This window comes from Aethalodelphis obliquidens, unplaced genomic scaffold, assembly GCF_003676395.1.
Source record: "Aethalodelphis obliquidens isolate GAN/ISIS:26980383/991018 unplaced genomic scaffold, ASM367639v1 scaffold11, whole genome shotgun sequence".
Classification (NCBI taxonomy): domain Eukaryota; kingdom Metazoa; phylum Chordata; class Mammalia; order Artiodactyla; family Delphinidae; genus Aethalodelphis; species Aethalodelphis obliquidens.
Window position 1 is genome coordinate 16,657,410 of NW_020837955.1, and position 13,954 is coordinate 16,671,363.

General features: G+C 35.0%; 1 protein-coding gene across 3 annotated transcripts in view; it reads right to left on the reverse strand.

Annotated features, from left to right (window-relative positions):
- The window catches only part of HPSE2 (heparanase 2 (inactive)), a 583,392-nt gene that overhangs the window by 257,184 nt on the left and 312,254 nt on the right, over positions 1-13,954 (reverse strand). For all 3 annotated transcript variants that reach the window (XM_027112269.1, XM_027112268.1, XM_027112267.1), the window contains one exon: positions 1,613-1,784. In XM_027112269.1, the coding sequence (XP_026968070.1) occupies positions 1,613-1,784 (172 nt within the window). The remainder of the gene's footprint in view (positions 1-1,612; positions 1,785-13,954) is intronic.

The following is a 13,954-nucleotide window of genomic DNA, read 5'->3' on the forward strand; positions in this document are numbered from 1 at the left end:
GAATGATTGATACAGGGTCATGCTACTGAGAAGACTGTCAGTCCCATGAAAATATATTAATCAAATCATTAAAGAAAAGGTATAATCTAAAAGAATAACTATGTGGACTTAAGTGATAGTTATTCGTCTTTGCTTGATTGTGTATTATGAACTATGAAAATGTTCTACACATGTGATTCTTATCCCCTAATTAAAACATGTAAAATAAAACCAACTTCTCCATCATCATCCCCCCCATACACACACACACACACACACACACACACACACACACACACAGAGTAATTTCAAAGTTCAGCAAAAGTATGCAAAGGGAAGCCCAGAGCTGCATTTGTAGGTAGGAGTCAAGGTCAGAAAATTGTTCTGTAAGAGAAAACGGAAGTTCCTACTGAGAGAGAAGGAGAGAAAAATGAAGGATGGGGAAAGGATAGGAATTAAAATAAGGGCTTGGGGATTCTTTGTAAAGATGAAAATGCCTAAAATTAAACCTCAGGCTGTTAATGTTGTTACAGTGTAAATCCTTCCGGCTTCCCAAGCCTTCAATAATGTCTGCTACATTAATTAGCTTAGATCAAGACTAAGCTACCACAAAAGGGAAGAGAGAGGGTCATAAGAGCCATCAAGCCACAAGGGCCATTCAGGAGGTTGGCCGGAGGTTTCTTGCTACTGGAACGTATCTGTCTATACTTGTACAGCATTTATCTAACCTTACTTGGGCTGTACACTTCACTGGAAAACATCTTACTTGTCTTTGAATTTGTAGGAATAACCATACCTGTCCCAGAATATGACAGGATGCTGCACAAAAGGTGTGCCTTGGTGCATACTCTGTATGTCACATGAACTCCTGCCTCTCCCAACTTCCTTGTTCCTACCCTCTCTGTTGTAGTTACGTATCCTCTTTGAATCTTTGATTCAACATATATCTTCAGTCTTCCTCATGCTATTCCCTCAGACATCCACTCCAACCCTGCATAACTGGACCCAACATGCATATATGTTCCACTTATTTAATCTGGGCCTGGCCCACCAGCAGGGCTGGGGAAGAGAGCATTTAACATAGTGCTGCATCCATAACCACTGCTTAAAAAGTGATTGTTAGATTCAGTCAAAATTAAATAAATCACACGATAGCAATTCTCTAGAATACCTAATAAATCTATCTGTTAAGCTGTGCTTTAATGTACAAGCATTTGTAGTGTTTCTCAACTTTTTAACCCAGATCCACTGTCCAGGATTTTGTCAAGTTTCACCTTCTGTAAGAGGTCCCAAGAATACAGTAGATAATATTTTGCCTTTTAAAAAATATTAAGTGATGTTATGCAATGCTGTAATATTAAATGTGCTTTCTAAAACAACACATCCTTTCCAGCTGTTCTGGAGGTTGTGATATCCCTCCCAATCCCACCCTCTTCTGCTGACTGTGGAAGGCCTGGAGAGATAAGTTCTTCCACTGTTTGGTAGAGAATCCCTGATTTATGGTGGGAGATGTCACTATGAAAAAGTCTCTCTGCCCTTCTTAAGACCAGAAATAACCAGGAAAAATGCAAATACATTAATTCATTACATTTAATGAACAATGTTTTAAAAACTGCTAAATAATCTGACCTACCCATCTAGGAGGGTGATGACGTTCTTCCTGGGCCGCCCAATATTAGGGCCATACAAGCTGGCTCTGGAGTAAATCCGGATGGGTTGTAACAGGCTCTTCAGCTGGATGTAATCCTTTCCCAACTGGCTGCCATTTACTGCCCGGCCACGCATGGTCCGATAGTTATTTGGCTCTAGATTAAAAGCAGACATGCAAGTCAGAGTTGAGTAGAGTGAGGTTCTGCCAACTCTTTCCTGTCCACAGATCTCTCTGCCTTTTCTTAACAATGTAAACAAAGTAACCAAAAAGAGGGTGCAAGCTAGCTTAACTTGAGAAACTATCCCAACTAAAAAGTCATGTGCCATTTTACCATTCTATTTATTTTCAAACTAATCTTCGCAAAAGATCAACTAATCCACAACAGAGAGACCGTACTGATTTTCAAATGATACTTTATAATAAATGGTGTACTGAGTTGAATAGTGTCCCTCAAAATTCATGTCAACCCAAAACTTTAGAATGTGACCTTATTTGGAAATAGGATCTTTGAAGAAGTAATTACTTAAGTAATTATTTATGATGAGGTCATATGGAATTAGGATGTGTTCTAAATCCAATGACTGGTGTCTTTTTAGAGAAAGGAGAGGGAGATTCAGGTACATAGACCCACAGGGAGGAAGGCCATGTATCGATGGAGGCAAAGATGGAAGGGATGCTGCAATGCCAAGGCTTGTTGGCAGCTATTAGAAGCTCGAGAGAGAAATGGAATAGATTCTCTCTTAGAGATTCCAGAAGGAATTAAACCTGGCAATGCTTTGATTTCAGACTTCCTGAACTGTGATTGAAAAATACATATATTTTTTGTTTTGTTTTGTTTTTGGTACGCAGGCCTCTCACTGTTGTGGCCTCTCCCGTTGTGGAGCACAGGCTCCGGACGCGCAGGCTCAGTGGCCATGGCTCACGGGCCCAGACGCTCCACGGCATGTGGGATCTTCCCAGACCAGGGCTCGAACCCGTGTCCCCTGCATCAGCAGGCGGACTCTCAACCACTGTGCCATCAGGGAAGCCCAATATTTGTTGTTTTATACCACTGAGCTTGTCATGATAGGCCTAGGAAACTAATACAAATGGTAAGAAAAGAAAGCTTCATAAAGATGGTCCTTGTATCAAAAAGTTAGAAAAACCTTAATGTTCAATAATAGCAAAGTGGCTGAGTGAAATAACTTAGAGCAAAATCCCCTCCCCCAGTTTCTATTAACTTGGTAGTTCTAAATAGACAAGTAAAGTCCTAAAAACCAGCAGCTCCACTGCTGGAGGGGGCTAACTTGATTCGGAATGAAGCACATATCCCAGGCAAGGCCAACATCTTGGCTAGCTTCAGGTTTTGACACTGGTAGGGGCAAGAAACAGACCAGCAGACTTGCAAGAAATGTAACAGGGAGATTTGAGGAATAAGAAAGCCATTGAGGATTTTGATAAGCCCACAAACACCCCCTGTAGTCTGGAAGGCTGTGCATGCTCAGGAGGGACTGGAGAGGGCACTAGCTATCCATGCATTCCCAGATGAATGTGAAACCTAGTACACTCATAAAGGAGACATGAGAAGGCATGTCAAAAAGTAAAAGCCAATCAGACTTGTAAACTGCCTAAATTTTGAAAGTGTTCCCAAACCCACACACAGATCTACTGGCAAAGGGTGAAAGCCTTATTAGCTCAAGGTAAACACAACCTCTGATCAATCATCATCTCACTATTAAGCTATGCTGACTCAGGGGCAACCCCTAGGAAGCTGGCCTTAAAAATAAAAAAAAAATTTAAAAATAAAAAACTTAAGAGATACTAGCAGCTACATGATGCAAGACTCTATGGAACTAGTCCAGGAAGTGACTAAACAAACAAATGAACAGAAAAGAAAAAACAAAAATAACCTCTGGAATGGAGGATTTGGAATCCAGATTTGCTCCAACATATTATCTAAAACGTATAGTTTTCAACAACAACAAAATTACAACATGCAAAGAAATAGGAGAGTGTGACCCATAAACAAGAAAAAAAAAATAAAGAAAGAAACTATCTCTTAGGGGACCCAAATGTTTGACTTAGCAGACAAGGACTTCAAAACTGCTAGTATAAATATGTATACAGAACTAAAGAGAAGAATAAGAAATTAAGAGAAAGTATGATTTTATTGACTAATCAAATATAAAGAGATAGAAATTATAAAAAAATTATCAGTTGGAAACTTTGGAACTGAAATGATTCTTCACATACAGAAGAACACAATGAAATTAGTAGCTGAATTTTTACCAGAAATAATGGAGGCCAGAAGAAGACAGTGGGATGACATATTCAAAATGCCGAAAAAAATGTCAACCAAGAATTCTACATGCAGCAATCTATCCTTCAAAACGGAAAGCAAAATTTAGACCTTCCCAGAAAAACAAAGGACAGAATTCATTGTGAGAAAATCTGCCTTACAAGAAATAAGAAAGAACGTCTTTTAGGGTGAAACGAAATGTCAGTAGATGGTGATTCAAAAGCGCACAAAGAAATAAAGAACACCAGTAAAGATAGCTGCACAGATCAATATAAAAGACAGTTGAAAATATTCATTACTCAGCTCTTAACTAATTTAAATGACAGCTGCATAAAACAAAACTATGAAACTGTATTGTTGGGCTTACAACATATAAAGATGTAATACTTAGAATAATAATAGCACAAAGGAGGGGGAAATGGAGTCTTATTGGAGCAGTTTCTACAGTTAACTGGAATTAAGTTAGTGTTACCCTAAAGCAGATTGTAATGAGTTAAGATGTATTATAATAAGAAACTACTAAGAAAATAACTAAAACAAAACAAAAAGAAATTAAAACGGTACCTTAGACAATATCCCTTTTGAATGAAAAGACAGTAAAGGAGAAACAGAGGAATAAAAAAAAATGAAATATATAGAAAATTGCAAGATGTCAGTTCAACCATATCAACAATTACATTAAATGTAAATGGATTAAAAACTCCAATTAAAAGCAGAAATTATCAGGCTAAGTAAAAAAATAAGATCCAACTAGAGAGACACATTTTAAAGTCAAAGACACAGAAGAGTGAAAGTTAAAAGGATTAAAAAAGATACGCCATGCAAATGGTAAACATAAAGGAGCTGGGATGACTATACTAATACAGACAAAATAGACTTTAAGACAAAAATGTTACTAGAGACAATGTGGGGCATTTTATAATGATAAAAGGGCCAATTTATCAGGAAGATATAACAATTACAAACATATACATACCAACAACAGAACACCAAAATAAATGAAACAAAACTAATAAAACTGAAAATAAAAATAGAAAATTCAATAATAACAGAAAGAGACTTCAGTACCACATTCTCAATAATGAATAGAATGACTAGAAAGAAAATCAGTAAGGATATAGAAAACTTGAGTAACATCATCAGCTAACTTTACCTGATTGAATTATCTATAGAACACTGCACCCAACACATTCTTTTCTAATGCATATAGAATATGCTTCAGGATAGACCATCTATGCTAGGCCATAAAACAAGTCTTGTATATTGAAAAGGATTAACTCATATAATGTATGTGCCCTGACCACAACAAAATTAAATTGGAATTCAACAACAGAAAGTAACTTGAGAAATCTATAAGTATTTGGAAATCAAACAAATAATCCATGAATCAAAGAATAAATCACAAGGGGAATTAGAAAATATTTTCAATGAAATGAAAATGAAACTATAATATATAAAAATGTATGGGATGACATCAAAGTCACGATCCATGAGAGAAATAATTAAGAAACTGGATTTCATTAACATTAAAAACTTCTGCTTTGCAAAAGACAATGTCAAGAGAATAGAAGACAAGCTATAGACTGGGAGAAAATACTTGCAATATACGTATCTAATAAAGGACTGCTATCTAAAATATACAAAGAACTTAAAACTTAGTAAGAAAACAAACAACCTGATTAAAAAATGGGCTAAAGAACTTAATAGATACCTCACCAAAGAAGATATACAGATGACAAACAAGTATATGAAAAGATGTTCTACTTTATATGTCATCAGGGAAATGCAAATTAAAACAACAATGAAATATCACTCTATACCTATTAGAATGGCTAAAATTTGTAACACTAACAACACCAAATACAAGCTAGAATGTGGAGGAACATAACTCTCATTTATTGCTGATGGGAATGCAAAATGATATGGTTACTTTGGAAGTTTGGTGGTTTCTTACAAAACAAAACATACTCTTACCATACAATCTAGCAATCATGCTCCTTGTTTTTACCCAAAGGAGATGAAAACTTATGTCCTCACTTTTCTGCACATGGATTTATGGCATCTGTATTCACAAGTCCCAAAACTTGGAAGCAAGCAAGATATTCTTCAGTAAGTGAATGGATAAAGAAACTGTGGTACATCCACACAATGGAATAATTTTCAGCACTAAAAAGAGATGAGCCATCAAGCTATGAAAAGACATGGAGGAAACTTAAATGTCTTTCACTAAGTGAAAGAAGCCAATCTTAAAAAGCTATATACTGTATGATTCCAACTATATGATATTCTGGAAAAGGAAAAAACTATGGAGATTGTAAAAAGATCAGTGGTTGCCAAGGGTTAGGAAGAGGAGGGAGGAATGAATAGGTGGAGCATAGAGGATTTTTAGGGTAGTAAATACTCTACATGATACTATAATGATGGATACCTGTCATTATACATTTTTCCAAACCCATAGTATGTGCTCACCAAAAGTGAACCATAATGTGAACCATAAATTCTGGGTGATTATGATATATAATGTAGGTTCATCAGTTGTAACAAATGTACCTCTCTGTGAGGGATGTTGATAGTGGGGGAAGCTGTGCACATGTGGGGCAAGGGATATATGAGAAATCTCTATACCTTCTCAATTTTGCTGTGAACCTAAAACCGCTCTTTAAAAAAGTCTTTAAAAAAGTTAATTTGAGCACAAAGAGACCTAGGCATGTGGGAAGAGGGAAGGCCATGTGAGGACATACTGAGCCAAGAAGCCAAGAAGAGAGACCACAGGAAAAAAAAAAAAAAGATCTGCTGATAACTATGTGTTGTTAGACTTCTAGCTTTTTTTTGTTGTTTAGGAAAAAGAAACCCAATGCTTACAGGGAAATTTACAGCCTTAAACTCCTACATTAGAAAAGAAGATCTCAAATCAATAATCTAAGCTTCTATCTTAAGAAAGGAGAAAAAGAAGAGGGAGCTAAACCCAAAGCAAGAAGAAAAAATGAAATAATAAAAATTAGAGAAGAAACCAATGATATAAAAAATGGAGAAAAACCAATTAAAGTAAAAGTTGGTTCTTTGAAAAGATGAACAAAATTGATAAAACCTTTGGCTAGACTGACCAAAAAAGAAAAAAAAAAAAGAGAGAAGACACAGATGACCAAAGTTAGGAATGAAAAGAAACATCATTAAGGATCTCACAGTAATTAAAAGGATAAGGGACTACAACCTTATGCCAATGAACAACTTTATGCCAATAAGTTACACAATGTATATGAAATGAAAAAATTTTCAAGAAAGGCACAAATTACTAAAACCAACTCAAAAAAAAATCTGAATAGGCCTATAACAACAAAAACATTTAATTAGTCATTATAATTACTTCCACAAAGGAAGCCCAGACTCAGATGGATTAATTGGTGAATTCTACCAAGTTTTTAAGGAAGAAGTAATGCACAATTCTTCATAAACTCTTCCAGAAAATTGAGGAAGAGGGAACAATTCCCAACTTATTTTATGAGGTCAATATTCCCCTGATACCAAAGTCAGACAAAGACATCACAAGAAAACTACAGATGAATATTTCTCATAAATATAGATTCAAAAATACCCAACAAAATATTTACTGAAATCAGCAATATATAAAAAGTATTATAATATCATGACCAATTGGGATTTACACCAGGAATGCAAGGTTGATTTAATACCAACACCCAACTAATGTAAAATACCGTATTAACAGAATAAAAGACCAAAACCACATTATCATCGCAACAGATGCAAAAAAATCAAAACAAAACAAAACAAAAAACCATTTGACAAAATCCAACTCCCATTCCTGATAAATACTCTCAACAAACTAGAAATTCCTCAATCTGATAAACAGTATCTAAGAAAAATCTATATACTTACCGGTGAAATACTGAATGCTTAATGGCAAAATATCATACTTAATTGAAATACTGAATGTTTTCCCCCCTAAGACTGGGAACAAGGCAAGGATGTGTGCTCTCACCATTTATATTCAACATCTGTATTAGAGGTTCTAGTCAGTGCAATCAGGAAAGGAAAATAATTTAGGCATCTAAATTAGAAAGGAAGAAGTAAAACTGTCTTTATTCTTAGACAACATATCCTGTATATGGAAAATCCTAAAGAATTCACACAGGTAGGGGAAAATAAACAAGATCTAAAAATCAAGTTCAGCAAGATAAAAGATCAATATATAAAATCAATTCTAAATACTAGCAATGCACAATACAAAAATGAAATTAAAATAATTCCATTCGTAATTGCATCAAAAAGAATAAAATACTTAGAATAAAGTTAATAAAAGAAGTGCTAAACTTGTACACTGAAGACTACAGAACATTGCTGAGAGAAATTAAAAATTAAATAAATGGGACATAATCTATGCTCATGGATAGGAACAGTCAATATTATTGGGATGGCAATTTTCCCTAACTGATCTACAGATTCAATGTTCTCTGTTAAAATTCTAGCAGCTTTTATTGAGGAAATTTAACAAACTGACCCTAAAATGTACATGGAAATGCAAACACCTAGGAGAGCCAAAACAATTTTGAAAAGGAAGAATGGAGTTGGAGGACTTACATTTCCCAATTGCAAAACTCATTATTAAACTTGTAATCAAGACAATGTAAATAAAAACCATAGAGAATAGATTGGTGGTTATCAGAAGCAGGTGTGAGGGTGGCAAAATGGGTAAGGATGATCAAAAGATACAAACTTACCTTATAAAATAAATGTCACGGGGATGTAATGTACATCATGGTGATTATAGTTAACGATACTGTATTGTATATTTGAAAGTTGCTAACAGAGTAGATCTTAAAAGTTCTCATCACAAGATAAAAGTATTTGTAACTATGTGAGGTGATGGATATTAACTGAACCTATGGTGATCATTTTGCAATAAATACATACATCAAAAAAAAGATCATGGTGATCATTTTGCAATAAATACATATATCAAAAAAAAAAGACAATGTAGTCCTAGTATAGTAGTCCAAGAACAGACATACAGATCAGTGGAAAAGACTTGAGTCCAGAAATAAACCCGTTTGTGGTCAACTGATTTTTGACAAAAGTGTCACGAGAATTCAGTAAGCAAAGGATAATCTTTTAAACAAACAATGCTGAGACAATTTGATAGCCATATGCAAAAAGATGAATTTAGATTCTTACTTCTCACCATACTCAAAAATTAACTCCTAATGGATCTTACGCCCAAACGTAAGAGCAAAAACTACAAAGCTTTTAAAAGAAAAAATAGGAAAAAAAATTTGTGATCCTGGGTTAGGCAAAGATATGATACCAAAAGCACAAGGAATAGAATAAAAAATTGATAAGCTGAATTTTATCAAAATTCAAAACATCTGAACTTCAAAAGATGCCATAAAGGAAATGATAAAATAAGCTATAGACTGGGAGAAAATATTTGCAAGTCATATGTTTGATAAAGATCTTATATCCAGAATATATTTAAACCTCTTACAACTGAATAATATGATAACCCAATTAAAAAGGCAAAAGATTTGAGTAGACATTTCACCAAAGAAGATGTAAGAATGTCTGATAAGCACATGAAAAGATGCTCAATATCACTTGTCATTAGGGAAGTGCTAATTAAAGCCATATTAATATACTACTTCAAAACCACTAAAATGGCTATAATCAAAAAAATAGACATGAACAAGTGTTTCCAATGATGTAGAAAAACTGTAATCCTCATTCATTGCTGGGGAAAATGTAAAATGGTACAGCTACTTTGAAAAGTAGTGTGGTAGTTTGTTTAAAAATGAACTTAAATTTACCATACAAACTAGCGACTCCACTCCTCCCCCAGGTATCTTCCTAAGAGAAATGAAAGTATATATCCACACACAGACTTGTATATGAACATTTACAGCAGCATTACTTATCACAGTCAAAAAGTAGAAACAATTCAAATGTCTGTCATCTGGTGAATGGAAAAGCAAAATGCAAGATATATATGTATATATAGGTAGACAGATAGATATACATATAGATATCTCTCTATGTAGATATATATATACACACACACATATATATGAATATATATATTCATACATTGGAATACTATTCAGCAATTAAAAGGAATGAACTACTTTTACATGCTACAAAATGGATACACCTCAAAAACATGCTAAGTGAAGGAAGTCAGATGCAAAAGACTACATATTGTGTGATTCCAGTTATATGAAATGTCCACAAAAGACAAATCTATAAAGACAAAAAGCAGATTAGTGTCTCTTGGGACTGGAAATGGTTACAGAGACTGACTGAAAACTGGCATGAGGGATCTTTTTGGAGTTATGGAAATGTTCTAAAATTGGACTCTGGAGATGGTTGTACAAGTCTATAAACTTACTAAATAGCATGAGAGTACTATGTAGATGGGAGTACGTGGAGAAAGAATAGAGAAGATAAAGGTGATGAAGGTGAGAAGCAGGCATGGAGAGGGAAAGGAGAAAAGTAATCAGGTAAAGAAACTATATATGTTTTCTCATCTTCCCTTCTCTTCCTCTTTCCCCCTCTTCTCCTTCCCTAAGCATCAAACTCTCTCCAACAAAAAAACATTTCTCTAAAGCTATGGGCTATGATCTAGCCTCATAAACAATTGGAAGTGTGTCTGAACACGGTGGCTCAACCCTGTGTTTGGCCTTCACAAGACTATACCTGTTATATACACACAAATATACATAATAAAACTGTATAAATGGCTATACATAAATACATCATACATTTATCCACACAAACACAGACTAAAAGCTTAATAAATATTGAGTTAATGAATTGATTAATAAAGCTGGGCTGCCAGAATCATCATCTCTAAGGGGCTAAGTTTTATAAGGTCATAATTTTGATTTTATGAAATTGCTCAGTAGACATCAGGTTCCAGGGAACTGATTCATATAACTAAAATCAAACAAGAATAATTGGTGAATGTAGGTCAGGCATAGGTATAAATATATGACACTGATTCCGTAATTAATTACAGTGGCTTTTATTTGTTCTCAGAAGTGGGCAGATCAATTTGGGGAACATACCTAATTTGGGAAACAATTCATAATGTAGTGTTCAATTAGAGATGCTGCATTATCTTCAGAAAGTTTTTGTTAAGGATAGCCCTCTATAGAACAAATACCATCTCTCCGGAGAAGAATTGGATTAAATTTCTTATTCTACACTTCCAAGATTTGAGTCTCGGCTTCAAAATTCCCCCCTGCTCTTCCTTACTTTAGATTCACCAATGATTAATAGAAATGCAAATAATTACAATCATCACCTAGTATTAATCAAATATAGAGTTTACAATTTATGACAGTTAAGGAAACATTTTATATCTACAAAACATAGTTGTTAAAAATCTTGTAGCAAGAAAGTCATTCTTTGACTCTGACATCCTAAACTTGCTTAATCTTCATCTCTTGATACTGGGTATATTTTGCTTTCATGGTATGTAGCACACACTATTCACTGATTTTAAAGGAGGAAAAAGTTTAGATACTTTAAACTTTAAAAAAGTTTAGTCACTTTAAGTTTAGATACTCCAGGAGAAACAACCAAAGAAATATCTACTTTAGTTTTTCCAATGCCAGATTTGCTCTAGAGATAAAGTACTTGTTAACAGGATGTGGGTATATGGGAGGATGAGAGAACTGACCAGTTCTCTTGTCCCTCCCTAAATGTGTATATAATAGTTAAACTATTATGTCTGTCCAAAAAGATATGGTTACAAAAAAGAAAATGGATAAAAGATTGGAGAGACAAGTCCAAGCCAGGAGGATGATCAGATAATTTTTGAGGGGCAAGGGCCTAAATATACAACACAGAATCGTTGTGAACAGAATACAATGGATATCTTAAGGGATATGATGCTAGCACAAGAAAAACTATCAGTAGTTGTAAAATGAATTAGAAGAATCAGCAAAATAAATCTTCAAACCCTAAAAGGTGTGTTTATTTGGGCAAACTGCTTATTTGTCATATCAAAAAACAGAAATGCAATTTTTAAAATAAAAGCAAGGGGGTGGGAAAACAGACCAACTCTAGTCTTCTTGACTACAGACTCAAAAACCATCTATATCTACCTTGATAGAAATGCTCACAGGAACATAACCAGATCCTTTCTACCTTATTGAATTTTTAAATTCATAAATTTGGTTATTTTTCTATTGCTATCTATATCCCTATCTATTTTCATATCTATGACTGTGCCTTTTCTCCTCCTCAAAAATGATTCTTTGTTTTTGTTAATCCTTGAAGATGGATTGATGATGATGGGAATCAAGTGTTGTGTGGCTAAGGTGACTAAACAACATTTTAAAAATGTAATTAGCTCCGTCTCTAAACTGTTTAGCATAATTTGGGGGAAGGATGGAAAGGGGCAGACTCTCAGTTATTTGGAACAGACATATATACAGAAAGATGCCTATACTCTCCCCACCCCCACCAAACCACGTCAGTTATACCAATTAAAGATTTATTTAATTTAATAAGCTCCCAAATTCAGAGATGCCACAAACCCTGGAGGAATTATTCCCATCAGTCGTTTGTAAGTAAGTTTTAATTGCTTTGAGCTTATCTACAACCAGCTGAGATTCTTTTACAAACCAATTTTATTTAGAAATATTTTAGAAAGAAAACAAACACTTTAGGCACAGCATATATTCCCTAGCTCATCAGAGGCCCTACCACTCCTTACTGTCTTACACTGACCAGTTTTAAACATTACACCTAATTGGTCCCTCATGACAGGTATAATGCCCTGTTTGGGGAATGCATTGTTTGAATTGTTTGAAGAATATTTTGCTGTGTTTGGAGAAAAGAGCTAAGCTGGGTGGAGTCTGACACTGGAGCAGGGTAAGGTTAGGTGGGGTAGTCATGAGTAGACAACATAAAATACCAAAGGATGTCAAGGAGCATGAAATAGAAAATACGATGGGGAGGGATCAGTAAATGGCTTTGTCTACTATGTAATAATTTTGCCTCGTTCTAAGCTGATCACATCACTCTTGCTCTTGTCCTAGAACGTATGATACCTAGACTGGTTGGGAAGATGAAAAATCTCAGGCTACCCTAGTTATGCCCCCTGTAACCAAATTATCTTCAGTTCAGCTCAAGTCTCCATTTGGTAGCTAACTCTCCCCCAATTTCCCCCACTCCAGGGAAGGAAGAGAGAGCTACATTCCAGTTAATGGTTAGTGATAAGAAAAAAGACACTTGTTCTTATAAGATCCTCATCCCTTGCTACCTTAGGAGAACTTCAAATTCTAGAGTGGAGTGCATAAATACACACATGTGTTTGTGTATGTGTACACTGCCCCCCCCCCAGCATACACACGGTGCTCCAAACAAACATGGGTTAGCTACAGATATACATGGCCATGGACAAAAATGTTATTATCAATTTGTAACAGTAATTTTAAGAGAATTCTTGGTTGTTTTATTCTAAGGTTTACCAAAATGTCTTTTTATTAGGAATCAGAATATTTTCAAATCTATACTATCCATAATTTTAACTATAACCCATAGTAGTTGACTCAATAATATTAGAGACTCATGGAATCTACAGAATATCATATGCATCATACACACATATATATCACTAGGAAAAATACTGTGACTTAGGAACATTGTGTGTTCGATGGAACATTGTTCCATGAGATGATAATAGGTCTCTCTCTCTCTCTCTCTCACACACACACACACACACACACACACACAGTGCAATGATTAAACAGGACTGGCTACATAATTTGCAGGGCCCCATGCAAAATGAAAACATGGATCCCTTTATTTAAAAATTAAGATGGCGACAGCAGAGCATTAAACCAAGCATGGGTCTCTTCTAAGCATGAGATCCTATGTGACTGCACAGGTTGCATGCCCCTGAAGCCAACCCTGGTTAAATGATTTAAGAAATGCTGGGTTAAAAAAATCTTATTGCAACAGGACTTCTCAAGCCTTTTACATGCTAATGTGCATTATGAACCTTCAAGAAGTACATATACTGT